Here is a 16,484-nt window from a genome sequence, read left to right on the forward strand (position 1 = left end):
GAGAACTTTTCTATCTCCTGTTAACAGCACAGTTATGACTATGGTTTGAGACTAATTAAAGTGATGGCTTCAGTTATTTTTATAGTCTGGGATTAATTAAAATGGTGACTTTTGTGGATATCCCAGAACATTTTTTCTTCCTTTAAGCAGATCTCTCATTTATGTTATAAACTTTTACACTCTAGTCTTATACATCTTTAATGTGTTGTAAACTCCCCATAAACACTCAGTGACATAAAAACAGGTAAAAAAGAACCCAAACTAATATGCATGAATATTTAACAAGAAAATGAATAGAAAATGTCTGTGAATTTCAATGCCTGAAAAAATAATGTGGAATTAAAGAGAAACTCCTCTCCTCTTTGAAATGTCCCCATTCTGCAAAGAACCATGTGTTCTTTGCTTTAACATGTTTTTACCCTGTTTTCATTTTGATTCTTGCTTGAAAATATGAGCTGCCTGGCATTGCCCAGAGGAAGGTGATCTATCATCTGCTTCCGGCCAGGGTTCTTGTCACTTGGTCATTCTGTACATATAAAATTTTATCTGAGCTCCACTGGCAGGAGATAAATGACCATGACAACAGGCTTCCTCTGATGCTTCAAATAATGAAGCCTCACAAATCAGGCAGAAGCCTCCTGCATGTCAAGACCAGGGTGCATGTGCGTTATTTCCAGCTATATGAGCAACCTTGGATGAACTCATTATTCTGCAGTGGGTAGTACAGATGTTACCATCCCACAAGATTTAATACTTCCTCTGAGGAAAACTGCTTCTTTCACCTTGGTTGCCAGCTGGACCAGCTGTAAGGTTTATTGCTGGCTTTTGTTTTCTGTTTGCATGGTAGTTGCTAAGCCCTTTATTAATGCAGTCAGTACATTAAGGGTGTATTAAAACCTGAGAACTCATGAGAGGAAAACAGCTTAATAACCAGACAATGTGAAGCAATGGCATTGATGGGTTGTTGGTGGTGTTTTTTAAGTTAATATCCAGCACCAGTTATTACTTAATTAGCTAGGAAGCCATTATTTTGTTGCAAGAGAGTTTTACTTATGGAAAAGAATAAATTAGGATTATCTAAATCAATTTATACTAGGTTTTTAATAAAATAAACAGAAAATATTAAATGGGGTTTTATTCAGTCTGTTAATGAGGTATAAATGGCACTGAGACAGTATTTTCTTTCATATTTCAATTGTAAAGAATTATCTTTTTTTCCCTGAATATCATCAAATCATGGGATGGTTTGGATTGGAAGGGACCAGCATATACTAATCCAATAAGAAACCTAGACTTTAAAAATAGGGACAAGTGTTAACTTTTGGTTTCATCTCTTTCCAGAGTTTGCAGAAAGGCTGGATTAAAACTGAATTGAAAGAGGCTAAATTGAGGTATTCAAATAGAACACAAACTGGAAAGAAGAGGGAGTTGGGGATTTTTCTGTTCAGATTCCATGGCTTGGACCAGCATATTAGAACAAAATAACCTGGGATTTTGGGAAGTCAGGTACCCCCATATGGATTGGAATTTTTCCCTCCTCCCTCGGGTACTTGCAGTTCCAGGGGGGCACTGTCAGGTTCATGAACTCTGCAAACAAATTCTCCTAACCTACCTCCTTTTCACAGCTGGTTTTGTCACTAGGGTGGTTATGTACCTGCTCCATGCCCTGGAGTTTGTATGTTTGCCACGTTCCTCTCTGGATCCATCCACATGCATTATTGCATTATGCTTCTTAAAACCTTAGCCAAAGCCTCAGGAAAGGGAGGAAGTGCTCAGCCCACTCAGTGTGACACCTCATTGGCTGATATTAATTAAGAAGGAGAAGAGGGAGATTAGTGAAAGAGTTGTGAGCGAGGGTTAAGTGCCAGCAAAAGGAGCAGAAAGCAGATTATGATGAAAAAGAGTAAGAGGCTAATTAGAGATCAGCAGCAGGGCTCATTAGGAGCTGGTGTGGGAAATGACCTTACCCAGATTGTTCCCTGGCAGCCTGGGAACCCAAAGCTGGTCGAAGCTGGTGGAATTTATGACAAGAAGTTGATAAGCATCATTAGAAGGCAGAGACAAATACTAGAGAAAAGCTGGATGTCTTGCAGGGATGGATTGGGAAAAATTAATAGAAAAAAGAGAAAAATTAGGCACATGGTGACTCAGGGCAAGAATTTTTCATGTCTGTTTGAAGCTCAAAAGTTACAAATGCGTCAGCAAAGAAGATGGTGCCTGGGCATGCAACACTGATGTCTGCAAGCCGCCTACCTGCTGTGGAGTCATGGAAAAGGTGAATGCTCTTTTAGGATGGATCAGGCAAGGAATTTTCCATAGAATGGGCACGTAGCAGTTTCACTATAAAAACCAATTAGGACATCCTCAACAGCAGGGATGACCTGCAGTTCTGGTCATTTCTGTTCAGGAAGGAGTAACTGAATGTAAAACACCCTTGCATCAAAGACTAAGATGAAAAGCAACTTTGTCCTACAAAAGGGAGTTAAAATAATCTAGTTTATCTGACACGATGAGAGCTCTTGGGGACACATGACTACTCTGACTAAAATGGAAATACTCATGATGAGTAGAAAATAGATTATTGGAACAACCCCAAAAAGGTGTAAACAGGAGACAGCCAGTACAGCTTCAAGTTGGAAGCAGCTTCTACCAGAAGAGCAAGACACCAGCAAGAATTACATCAGCAAACCCAATTATATTTAGAGGGTGTTTGTCAATATTTTGTAGCACAAAATTTCCTGAAGCAGCAAGGGAGGATCTTCTCAGACCCAAAGGCTCTGTGTCCTTACGTGTCCATAGGGCAGAGAGTGGGATGGGCTGCTCAGTGCCAGCCCAGCTTCCCAGTGCTGTTTGCAGGCACCTCTCAAAATCCCATGGAATGGACCTGATCATGTTTATTCATTCCAGCAACCTTTTGGAGAACCCATCAGGCCTGTTCTGTGTAGTGGAATTAAGACCAAATCTCTTGTTCATTTTCCCTCTAGTCACTGCTAAGTGATGCTGCCTCAGAGCACCCAGATTTATTTCTGCTCCACATAAAGTAAGCATGAAATTTATTACCAGTATCACACAGGGCAGAGACAAGCAGCACCATCAGAGTGGTTGCCTGAGAACAAGCCAGGATTGATTATTTTACAAGACAAGTTACATTTGAGGAAGTGAAGATTTGATTAAAAAATTAAATGCCTTGGGGAGGGTGAATAGCAGCATAAATCTATTTGATGTTTGTGTCAACAGGGTTGCCAAAACAAACAGCACAAACATCTGTCCATAGCATCAGCTGGAAAATGCTGCAAATTGGGGAAATCTTTTAATTGTGAGCAGTGGTTCACGGAACTCCCCATGTCTTTATTTATTAGGCTGATAACATCACCCCAACATATGAACTTTATGCAGCACATATAAATAATTCATGGATTAGCAAATAAAGAGATCTGGAATCTGTACACAGAGATGGCTGTTGCCAATTATCTCACTTGTGCAGAGCCAGACCCTTTCAGCTCCCATCCCTTGCAGCTGCTCTTTTAAATCATTCATCAGTGCTTAAGAGATATGCTGGTGGCACTGGCAGAGAGTATTTGAATTTTCATTGTTTACACACTGTGAATTTAGCTTCTGGTCTGAAATTATCTGCAACATTGAAGCCTTTGAGAATATAGATGAGAAGAATAAGACAATTCCTCTTTTTATCCTTTTTAAACACTTCTATAATTTTGATTAACTTCTCTTCAATTTTACTTCATATTCTTTTTATAATCACTACTTTCATTTTAAAGTTATATTAACTGATATAATTCCCTATGCTGTTTAGATCATGAAGATGTCAGGAATACTCTGGAATATAAAAAGTATTACAAAACAAATGTCTGGTAAATATTTTCTTCAAGGTTGTAAAATGATTTTCCATTTTTAATTTAGAAATCTATACCTTATCTTACATCTAGAGTTGCTTCTTTCCGTTCATGTTTAAGCAAAACCCTCTTAGAAATAATAATAAAAGATGCTTAAAAATTGATCAAAAACCATGGCCAGTGCTTTTTGTTATCAAATTACTGAGGCACTGAGTTTCTGTGCCCATTCAGATCATGATGGGCAGCACTTCCTGGATGATAAATTTGCCTGTTGTCATTACAGCAATATCACTCAATTTACTTCTTGCATGGATAATTACAGTAATGGTTTTAAAGTCAAAGGCCTTATGATAAACCCAGACTTTCATCTGTATTAATTGAAAATCTAATTGATGTAACTAGAGACTTGTGCAGCATTATTAACCATGCAGCTATCTGTGATGTACAGAGTGTGATATACACAGAAGTTCTGTCAATAGTTTTGCTCCTTTCTCTTAAGCTATCAATAAAGAAACATCATTCCAATTTCTGTCAGGATGCTGGAGCTGGCTGGTACAATGCTGGAGGCAGGAGAGGGGAGTGGAGCCTGCAATGGCATTCAAGCACAGCCCATTCCACTCACACAGGGATGCACAGAGGGATAACAGGAGCCTGTGTGGTGCCACCTCTAAAAATTTTGGTGGAGGTGGCAGGGAACATCAGTGCCAGGCCCCACACCTTGGGGAGTGTCACAGCCCTGCTTGTAGCCACCCCTCTGGGGCAAGAAATCCAGCAGCATCATCTTCACCATGTCATGCAGAAAGTGGCCTGCCCCTGATTTTGGGAACAGTCATGAAGTTACAAGGTGTGAGCTGGGTCTCTCTTACCTTTGCAAATCAGGGCAAAGCAGCTCAGTGTCGGGATCTGTAGCTTGTCAGACTGACCCCAAGAAATGTTAGAAAGTCTCTTTTCTCAGCCTGGTGCTTGAAGAAGGAGTCAGGGCTCTTCATTTCTCGGTCTCAAGGTTGTTTATTGTATCTTATCTATAAAAAATTTTCTCCTGTCCTGCCGAGGTCCATCCAGCAGGACAGTTCCAGGCACTCTGCCTGCCCCTGGGGCAGTGTTATGTCTTTATGCTAAAAACTACAATGGTTACAGTTACTTTCCAATACCTATCACCTATGTTAGACAGTGAGCTGCTACTCTAAACCAATCTAAAAGTGCCAACATCACAGCAGAAGATGGAGGCCAAGAAGAAGAAGGAGAAAGGCTGGACACACCCGGTTCCCTCCATCTTGCCCCCTGAACCTCCATACCAGAAACCCCAAAATCTACTTTTCCACCCCGTGATAACTTCACTATTATTCTACCTAAACTGTTGTGGCTTGCAGATCTTCATCTAAGGTTGGTCATTTGCTCCACGGGTCATATCAAAACCACAGGGGCATCTTGGGCTCTGTGCCAGGGTCTCTGAGCCCCCTGGCAGGGGTCCTGGCCATCCTGGGTCCTGACAGCTCAGTATCTGCTTTACTTTTTTTAAGTGGAGGGACAACTTTGTGTTTTATCCTTCAAGGAGCACAAGTGAGTTTTACCCTTCAAGGACCCCACCACTGCCATGCTCTCAGGATCTCTGTGAGCAAGAGGCAGAGCAGTCACAAGGTTCCTGAGGAGGGCAGGTGGACACAGGGGGATGGATCATCAGTGCAGGTTAAAGAGCAGAAGCAGCAGAATGTGCTGGGGCTCAAGAGTCCCCATCAAAGCCCCTTTGGATGGGCACTGGAGGAAGGAGACAGAGCAGGGGATGTCCCCACCCTGCTTCTGTCAGCTCCCAGCAGCCCAGTGAACAAATTAGGTTTCCCTCTCAGATCCACACATGACAGTGGATGGCATTTAGCAGATGGCATGTTGTAATGGGACTGTCACACCAACACAGGTTTAAAAATAAAGCTGTGGAGGCAGTTAATGAATGTACAATTCTCCTTTCAAGGAATTCTTTCTGTCCCTGTCAGGCATTAGGCACTCAACTTGTGAGTCTTGAAAGACTTCTGATGTGTGTGCATTAAAAGACACAGTCTAGCATGTAACTGGGTTGTTTTACTTTAAAAACTGGCACTGAAATAAGCAATTTATGTCATTCCTAAAAAATTGACTTTTTCTTCTTGATGACTTTCAGCCTGCTCACAAGTGAAGTGCATTCTCTAGCTGGAGTGTTATCCCTGAGAATATTTAATATTAAGAGTAATCCTTTTCACAGAGATGATCCTACTCTGTAGTTGTCTGTCTTTATTATTTTTCCTTGTTTGTTAAAAAATAAAAATTAAGCAAGTAAAAAATCTACTTTTTCAAGGAGACTTGTTAATTTTTAATTACTTTTTTAAATTTCATATTACCTTAAACTGAATATCTTTATATAGGACTTTGTTTAAGAACATTGATTTGGGGAGATGGCACAGTAACAGTAGCAGTAGTTAGTAGAGAGACTAACACAATATATAATACATGTAACTTCCTAAACTACACACTAGAATTTCTCTTTATTTAATAGTTTCTCACAGCTTTTTCAGTGCAAACACCAAAAAAGAATGGAAAAATATATAAGAAAATAAAAGGATTATATGCATTGTATTTCTTTCTTTATCCCTTTCTTTTTGTTGGCATTTTGGTGTTAATTAAAGGACTTCTCTAGCTCCAACTGAAGCCATTTGGGAGGATTCCTTTTCTTTTCAGTGATGATTTTATCACACCCATGTTTATTAGGTTTCACTGCTTTTCCAGCAGTCTGGCTTCTGGGACTGCAGGGAAAAAGCAGGGCAGATTGATAAATAAATATGGTCAGCATATCAATGTATATCAGTAGGAGAAAGGTAAATTCAGCTAAATCCTGGTGAGCAAAGCTGTTTTCCTTAGTGCATTATAATTCACCTTCCTGCATTCTAAAAATTGGTGCTAACAAAAGAATTGGATTGTCACAGGAGGAGATTCTTGATTCCAAGGAAATAAAATCAGGTTGTCATAGTAGTCAGCTTAATTATAAATAAAATAATTTTCTGCCTTTTCTCTGTATAGGTAAGGTCTGGTTGTAACACTCTGCCTGCAATGGGATGTGGGTTCTTGGCACCACAGGGAAAACCACTGACACAATTACAGCACCTTAAAGCTTTTCTTGCTCTCAAGAACTTATTTCATGCACCAAACCAGTGTGAATGGCTCACAGGAACCTGCTTTTGTTGCCATTTCTGTGCACACTCCCAGTTAAAGCATTTCAGGGGATTGTTCTCAGCCAGCCCTACACACATTGCCATTGCACAGGTGATGATCCCACAGGATTTAGGATTTGTAGGTTGAATGGCTTCAGAAGGCAACTTAAAAGGGTTAAAATCTCAGGGAATGTCAGTCTCTTAAAGCTGTCTTACTTTTGAAGCTTAAAGAACATTGGGTTTTTTGATATTCAGTGTTCAGCTTTGGGTCCCTCACAAGAAAAAACATTGAGGTGCTGGAACCTGTCCAGGGAAGGGCAGCAGAGGTGGGGAAGGGTCTGGAGCACAGGTCCTCTGTGAGGAGCAGCTGAGGGAGCTGGGGGTGTTTAGGAGAAGAAGAAACTCAGGGAGATCTTATCACTCTCTACAACCTCCCTAAGGGAGGGTGCAGCCAGGTGGGGTTGATCTCTCCTCCCAAGGAATAAGCGACAGGGCAAGAGGAAATGGCCTCAAGTTTCACCCAGGGAGGTTTAGATTGAATATTAGGAAAAATCTTTTCTCCAAAAGGTTTCCCAAGCATCAGAACAGGCTGGCCAGGGAAGTGATGCAGCCACCACTCCTGGAGGTATTTAAAAGACATGTAAATGTGGCACTGAGGGACATGGTTTAATGGGCTTGGCAGTGCTGGGTTAATGGTTGGACTCAATCATCTTAGAGGTGTTTTCCAATCTAGATGATTCCATGGGTCTCTGCTTCTGGGATCTTCCCACACACACGACATGGGAGCCGCCTGGCCCCACTGCTGGGATCTCTGCTGGGCACACACTTCCCCCCAGCTGCTCACACCTGCTGCTGTTGTACCACGTTACATTGTGGGGAAAGGGAAGGAAAGGAAGATATCCACTGTCTCTGAGGTGAAGAATTCACCGTTTCATCACTGCAGGGCCATTTTCACCATCCTGAGCAGTATTGTCAGGCTGAAGGAAAAATATGCAAACAGATATGGGAGCAACATGTGAGTGGCTGTCCTGGGTCTGCCCACCTTGCCCCAGTGTCCTGTCTCCAAGAGCAGTCACCGGATGGCAACTGAAAAAAAAAAGACAAGCTGACAACCATAATATGAGTTTGATCTCATGTACCATCCCATTTTTCTATCAATCAGCCACTTGATGGCTTTCTGAACAAGAAGATGAGCCTAGATCACTGTGCTAAGGACTAAAGCACCCTGCAGCATTGGTTAAAATTGTGGCATCCTGAGTGCTGCAGCATCCTGTGGCAGTGAATTGTGTGGTTCACTCATGTACACTGCATAGTAATGATAATCCTCTTTGTACAACACTCTCTGGTTTCAATACCCAAATGCTGCATTTTAAGACAGAATATGTGGCCCTTTTTAGTGTGAGAGCCAAGCTGGTGTTTAATTCATTAAGAGAAAATATAATATGCAAAACAGCAATATTTATCCATAGCATACAAAATGTTAATGCTTTGTGCTGTGATGTTTGGGTGTCATTAGAATAATTTTAAAGGCAAGTGATTTAATTGTGTTTGTGCTAATTATAATGTTTACAAATTAGGGAAAGATGCATTTAGTGGTCTGTTGGGAAAGAGCTTTGAAACCTCACATGTCTTTGAGTCTACAGGACTGTCATCTAGTCATAAACTCTTTCTAACACCAGTGTGATTTGCTTTTTAGATTACTCTTGCATGAAAAGCGAGTCTCAAGAGCCTTGAGCTCCATGGAATTCAAACCCAGGTTCACGTGTGTGTGTGTGTGTGTGTTTTGACAGAAATTTAACCAAGTCCTTTTCTTCTCCTTTCCAAGGTCCCCGTGTCCCGATGGTGACTGTTCACAACACAACAGATGCACAGAGTAAGAATGGGCTTGAGCTTTGCAACTCTTCGGAGAAAAGCAGCCAGGCAGGACATTGAGATGTAGCTGCTCTTTGCTAAACTTACACTCCTGGGGACCCCACACTCTGCCTAAATGCAAGTTTTCTGCAAGGCAGAGGGACTTGCAGAGCTGTTGTACTGCCATCACAACAGCTGCTGTTTGGGGTGAAAAGACTGGTTGGAGCATGTTTGTTATCCTCTGTCTCAAAAAAATGCATAATTCAAATCTCTCTTTTTTGTTAGTCTTGATTTTGTTTTGCATCTCATATATAAGAAATAAGATGAGATAAATGTAAGAAATATTTAGCCTAATCTGTGGTTTTAATAAAATCACTCTGATATGAATTACCAGAGATAATGCAGAGGAGGGAGCCCCACAAGTGGTGCCTCTGCCTGGTTCCCAGATCTGTCCATGGAGATTGTAGCACTTATTGTTTGGTAAAGCTTTGTCATGCTAATGATTTGCATCTACATCAGTGCAAAGCTGGAATCATTCCAAAACCAGGTCTCTTCCCTCAAAACATTTGGCATTCTCTGTAGTCATTATCAGACTGGCAATGTAGAGTCCAAAAAGCCATGGAGCTTCTGGGGTTCCACTCTGGCAGAGTGTGGCACTGAGTCTCACATGAAACCAAGATTTATCTGTTCCCATCATTTGGATGGGAAAACATCATCTTCATTTTAACAAAGAATTTAGCCCAGCTTTAACTGCAGTCAGGGACTTCAAGTCCTGATGTGACCCAAGTATTAAGCAACACCTTTATTCTATTTCTATCTGTTTTACACACAGTCAATACCAGTTTATCAAGTAAAAGTTTTACTTATCTGGATTTACAGCAACTCACTGCTCTTGTTTCGAAAAAAAAAAAAAAAAGAGAGTGAGCAAACCAAGAAATTTGGTTTCATATACTAAAGATTTACTGTGAAATGCTGACCTGCTTCATTTCCCACTGAAGGCAGGGAGTGTCACAGGAAAGGCTTTTGGCACAAGGTCAGGTCCTTCTTCGTCCCAGCAGAGCCTGAGTTTGGCAGTGCCCTCCCCAAGGGTAACCCCAGAGCAGCCCAGCTGATTTCCACAAGGCCCTTCAGCCAGGAGAGCTTCTTCACCCTGACCTGCAGCTCCAAAGTCACTTTCTTTCTCCTCCACTTTAAATAAAACACCCGAATTTTAGCATAGACATGGAGGTGTCTGAGTGGCTATACCAGCATGGGATAGTGCTCTCATGAGTGGTGTTACACCCTCCTGTACAGTTTTATAAAATACTTTTAGGTGAATAAAATGACAGACAATATAAAACAGAAACTGTAAATGAAGGGCTTCAAAAACTAAAACAAAACACACCAGGACTAGTTTTACTTTGACAGATGCATATGGGTAGCATCTATTACACAGAGAACTCAGTCTACTCATGTGCAGAACACATCCTCTACTGAAATTCATGATTTTCTGCATACAATTACCATTCCCCCTGGTTCTTTTCTTTTTTCCCCCTTCACTCTTTTGCTTTTGAATAAAGGGCAACTGACAGTTGCATGTTACTGAATTTACTTATTTAATATGAGCCCATTACTCTATAAAAGGGAGTCTGCCTCTGTATTCTGCAATAATCTGATAATAGTGAGTTGCACTGAATATTAGAGAATGCTTACATTTAATTAAGCAATGACCATTTGTACTCCACAGACTCGAGCTCCCTGTGGTCCTAAAGCAAAAAGGAAAGTCCTTTAGGAGATATGCCAATCTTTTTATTTCCTCCACAGTCTTCCTGGCTTTCTGTGAAGGCAATTATATGAACAAATAAAAGGGCTTGACTAAATTCCCCTACGTGGCAAGCCCCTTTCTGCTGATAAAGCTACTTGTGTGTGCCATAATTAAATGAGAATCTTAATATTTAACTAAACGTAATAGGCTGTTGCTCTGCCACTTTTGTGGGAGCTGTGTCTTTGATAAAGGGCCAGGCTTTGCAGAAGCAGGGTGAATAGTCACTGAACCAATAACTACTGCTGAAAGATCTCTGAAATATATTAACTGGGAAGGGCAAGGTTTTGTCTGGCTGCCCAGCAGAGATGGGCAGTGAGAGCAGGATGATCAGGTACCAGAATTGTTATTTGAGGAGCTGGGGTTACATATGAATTCATCAGTGTTTCTCAAAAGGGAAGTTACAGTCAGTGACACACACAATGGGATGTGAAATCCCACACCCTCCTTGGGTTCATGTGGCAGAGATAATGCCCTGGATCCCCCTGGTTCACACCCAGACTGATGCCAGGGGAATGAGCACTCTCTAGACCAGGATTCCCTCAGCCCAGCCCTTGAATCCCCCCTCCATGGGCTCAGGAGCTTTGCCCACACATGGAGACATTTCCCACCATGTAAGACACCCAGCCTGAGGTGTCCCCTACAGACGAGACCTTTCCCTGCCACTGGGAAGGATTTATTCTTTCTGCTGCTGGAGGGAGCTGCTTTTTCTAGAAGAGGTTCAGCAGGTAGAGCACATGGCCAGGATGTGGGGATAGAAGTTAAATCTCAGGAAGGAAGAAGGAATCCTCTATTTGTGATCCAGACAGTCCTTGGGTCAGACACACAAGTAAAATTAATAATTATGAAACACTCCAAAAGTCAAGACTGCTGCAAAACCTGATATTACAGGTTTGTATGGGCTTTCTCCACTCTCCTGTCTCCATGGCTTTCCCTCCCATGGATTTTTTCTTGCACAGCAGCACAGCTTTGGCTGAAGCCCTCCATAGTCTCCTCCCCTTCCTATTTATTATCTATAATTGGGACAGAGCCTTGAGGACCTCTTCACTTGAGATCTATCTTGGCATGCTGGGTGGATGTCTGACTGGGACCCATGGTGGTGTCCCAGGTCACCTTCCCACCTCCTGCAAATCAGCTGAATGTCTCTGATTTCAGGACTGTAGCTTTTTGCCAATGCAGAACTTGGAAGGGGTTTCAAAGATTTAAGTGAATTAGACTTCTGTGAGGATTAGAAGGAAATCCATTTGTAAGGAAACTTGTTTTGTATATATCAAGGTGACTATAAAATGTTAAAATGCATTTTCACAAACTGTGCCAAAAGTTTTTGTGATCTTGTCCTGTTCTTCTTTCAGAAATTTTTGAGCTGGAGGTAAATGAAAATGTGCAGCTGGCTGTAAATGACAGGCAAATGCCTAAGGTAGAATACATGGAAATCAAGATAGATGATTACAGTAAGTAGCACCTTTCTTCTCACTTATTTTTCTCTTTCACTGCTGTAGCTGTGAAATGATACAGCCATCCTGACTAGACTGGCAGGAGGAAAAATGACTTTGACTCTCAATAAACGTACACAGTTTGCAAAGCACTCTCCTGGAATGTGCTACATAAGGAGGTTATTACAGAGGCAGAATTTGATGAGAACGCAGCTGAAGAAAGGCAAAATGATAGGGTTGGATTTTTTTTTTTTCCTCTTAAAACTTCCTCTGTGAAGAAAAAGCCACTCTAGGAAATGACATGGTAGGGTGCCTCATTGATGGAAGCTTTTGCCCTGGGTGTGTGTGTGTCATTTGAAATGGGTTTGGAGTGGGATAATGTGTGTGCTTGCTGCCTACAGCCATGGCTGCCTCTCAGTGCACAATCTGAGCTGCAGTGAATGAAGATGACTCTTGCATGACTGCCCTTTGGAGTCACCCAGGATTCTTCAAAAAAGCCATGACTTGGGAGGGTTAAAAAAAATTAAAAAAAAAAAACCAACAAAGAAAAACCAAAAAAAAAAAACTCTTTATGAGGAAAGACAAAGGAAATTTCACGTGGAGTAAAGAAAGCAAACACTTACAGCAGTTTGCACCTGCAGCTGGTGTGCTATTTCTACCACTTGTATAATCATTCCCCATATACATATATATATATATATATATATATATATATATATATCCCAAAGAAGGATAGAAAAGCCTGGTGGCAAACAGCCAAAGGGTCAGCCTGTCTCTGTAGTTGTACCTGAAACAACCTAAAAAAACCATCTCTGTTGCAGTGCGTCGCCATTTCCTGTCTCACCTATCCCATCCCCCTCAAGGATGCCAACCTTTCCCCCTCCCCCTGTGCCCTCCTGCCTGGCACCTTCCAGCAAGGTGTTGAGTGATTGGCAGATGCCCCCCAGGCCTGGGCTCATTGGTTTGTCCCAGCGTCCACATCCCCTGACCCTTCCCCTGCTCACACCTGGTTGGCCCTCACCTGTCCGTCCCCTCCCCCTGTCCCCGGGGCTTAAAAGGACATGAGACCATGCGGTCGGGGTCTCTGCCGTGTCTCTGCGTGTCTCTGCGTGGTCGGTCTCTGCCTGTCTGGCTGGAGCTGATACCACATTCAGAGGTCTACCATGCTACAATAAACTCTGGATCTAAGCTACACGGCAGAACCCGCTCCTTTTCTCTTCACCGTCTGAACCTTTTCCACCAAAGGTAAACTGAGTTCCTATTCTGCCTGGACTTGTTCTGAGCGCCCAGCTGCAGCACCTAGCCAGCCAAAGGCATCTCTGGGGTGAAAAACCCCACAGCTGCTGCCTTTGGTCCAGCAGCGAAGCCAGACGAAGCCAGGCAGGACACACCCCGAAACATTCGGGGCTTAATATTTAATACATCTCCCCTGGCTGTAAGCAGATACCTTATCCCCATATGGGGAAAATCCACATACTCGGAGATGCACAAAGACTCCCCCAAATCCCAGCCTGCATGTATGGTGGCAACTCTAGAACAAAACCCCAAAGACTCTGGGTTCAAAGTGTGGCCCATAATGTTTCCCATGCCAGGAAGGAGTGTATTTCTCAGGCCAGAGGAGTGAAGTGAAAGCAGCAAGCTGTGCTGGGGGCAGGTTACTGATTGCAGCCGTTTCCAGAAGTTATAAAATGTGAAACAAAGGCTGAGAGATGGCTGCCATTTGAAAAGGGTAACAATGGCCCTAAAATGTTCTGTTTGCCACATGGGCATAAGGAACATAAACCAGTGCATAAAGTAACAGGAACAGACGTGCACTTCCAAGTTTTATGGACAGGAAAGGATGGATAAAGAACCCATATTTCCCCCATGAGCCAGCTCATGTGAGACTGGCAGTTTATTTGGGATAACTCAGCTTGATACTAATTTTTTTAAATACAGGCCTCATTGCAATTCTTCTCATTTAACCAAAAATATACTTGTGTGTATATATATAATAAATACAAACTGGCCATTTTGCTGTGACATCCCTGTGTTTCCAAAGCTTTGAGCTGAGCAGCCTGGGGAACACTACACATAGCACTTTGTAATATTTAAAGTCAATCCATGGCCTTTTTGGCTGTCCCTGGGCCATTGATCCAATTTGCAGCTATTAGCATTCAGATGGAATAACTAATTAGGCAGAGTGTCAGGCAACGATTGCAAAGCAAGCCACTTAAACCGTGCTGCTAATCTGTGTATTAATCTACTGAAAATGCTCCTAACACCGATTTAATTGCTGGGTTTTTGCTAATCTAGATTGTAGTTAACGTTTCAAAAATAAATGTGCCGCTGTTGATGCAGAGATTGTTTTTATGGAGGCAATTTTGGCTATTGATACAAAGCCACAGAAATGACATTCAGTTAAAAGAAGCTTTAGTGATCACAGCCCTCCTTTACATTGGTTCTGTACCAGTGTAACTTGAGCTTCAGCACCTTTGCCTCCCATTTATAACAAAATTTAACCCTTTGGAAGTTAGGATTCAAATACTTGTTTCTTCCTCTGTCCTCACACCATTATAGCAAAATAATTCTATTTCTCCCCCAGCCACCATACTTAATTGGGTTTTAAATTACCATTTTCATTGCCAATTTTCCTCCCTCTCTGCTGCCCTGAAATATTGATTTCTGTCTGCATCACTCATCCAGCTGCCAAAAAAGGAAAATTGTAGCTATTGACAGATGTTAATTGAACGCTGTAAAAGTGATGCATGACTGAGCAGCTTGCACTGTACTCCCCATTTACATTTCTTGTCACCTCAGCTATCACAATATGGGTCTTTTCTTTGGCAACATCTGTGTTTCTAAGGTGATATTCTCCACAGCCTCTGAAGAAATGCCATTTTGCTCCTACTTATCTGTTGCCAAAACACCAGAAAAATCTTTTGGAATCATGTCAGCATTGCCATATCGAAGATATCTTGTTAATTGTTCTTTTTTTTGCTTAGGATTGCCAATGCAGATCTTAAAGCCAGCAACCTTTGCAGACACCGCTCACTACCCCTTGCTTTTGGTTGTGTAAGTTCTCTCTTGTCCTTTCTTTCTGCTCACATTATCAGGGCAGCTTGGAAACCTTGGCCATGATCAGAAACCTTTAAGATATGTTTTGTACAAGGAACGCCAGAGTCCAGCACACTGGTTCCTACCCCATCTCACTTCACAGCTGGGAGAGGCCAGATGTACATTCCTTCTTTCCCACGTTTGAGCCAAGGTTTTCAGCTCTCAGGAGGGCACCCTGTTGAAATCCTGCAGAGCAAATTTGGGATTTTGTGAGGGTGTTTCATGCACACTTCAATCACTTGTGGGGCATCAATGGGAGGAGGAGGAATGCAAGATGAATTTTGGCTTGCTGTCCCAGTGCTTAGGGCACCCACCTTGTGATTAACAGGAAATTTTAGAGTAGAATTCAGTCAGCCTTACTAAAGCTTAAATTTTAGGTGCCCTCATGCAGAAATCATTCCCTTTTAAGTGCTGGTGTTCGCTGAAGTGACAGTAAAGAGAGAGCTGGAAACCTTTGAATATCTCCACAAAGTTAGCATTTATATTAAATAGGTAGGTTTTCCTCCTGGCAGGCAGAGCAGATGGGTATTTCATTATGCAACATTTAGAAACAATAATACACATTACTGAGTGGGGTTTTTTTGGCAATTTGGAAAGAAACTGTGGGAGGGAATTCACTGACCTTGGAAGAACCCGTTTGGCCCTGGCTGCATCCCAGTGCATCATTTGCTGCCTGCCAGGGAACACCCCATGAGAGAAAAGCCTCATGCAGGAGGGATGAATGCCTGGTGAATGCCTGTGCCACCCTGAACAACTCTCCATGGAGGACAAAGCCAGTCCAGGGAGTGTGTCATTACATCATGGAATTACTGCAGAGAAAACCTGCTTCATTTCCAAAGTGCTGGAGGAAGATTGGCTCTCATCAAGCACCCAGCACTTGATTGGGTTGCCCCTGGAGCTGGGTGGGCCAGGGTCTAACTTGGATAAATACAAATTACTGGAGACACATGTGCATTGAAGTCCTGCAGGGAAGTGCCTGATGTCTCTGAGAACTCCAAAAATGACCAAAAAAATGGATAAAAATGCCAGTGGCTCTACAGTAATCTGAGCCTAAAATTATTGTTTAAAAGTCATCATCATCATCATCATCCCTTGTTTTTCTGAGCTGCCTGGCTGAAGTAGGGTCTGTATTTCTCAAGACAGTTCCCCTGTACAGGATCAGATCCTAAGCAGAAAGATGAAGAGGAGGCCTTGCCCACTCTTTTCCCCTTCTCAATTATGAGCCAAATTGGGCATTAAGCTGTTTTTTATAACTTCAGAAGAGTCCTTTCCCTCT

At 42.2% G+C, this 16,484-nt stretch overlaps 1 protein-coding gene across 1 annotated transcript in view; it reads left to right on the forward strand.

The window, feature by feature from the left end:
• DPP6 (dipeptidyl peptidase like 6) overlaps nt 1-16,484 on the forward strand; it is a 417,816-nt gene that overhangs the window by 391,409 nt on the left and 9,923 nt on the right. The window contains 3 exon segments of the mRNA XM_036398554.2: nt 8,853-8,900; nt 12,032-12,130; nt 15,097-15,166. Coding sequence (XP_036254447.1) covers nt 8,853-8,900; nt 12,032-12,130; nt 15,097-15,166 — 217 coding nt within the window.

Source organism: Molothrus ater, chromosome 1 (genome assembly GCF_012460135.2).
Source record: "Molothrus ater isolate BHLD 08-10-18 breed brown headed cowbird chromosome 1, BPBGC_Mater_1.1, whole genome shotgun sequence".
In the NCBI taxonomy this organism is placed as follows: Eukaryota; Metazoa; Chordata; class Aves; order Passeriformes; family Icteridae; genus Molothrus; species Molothrus ater.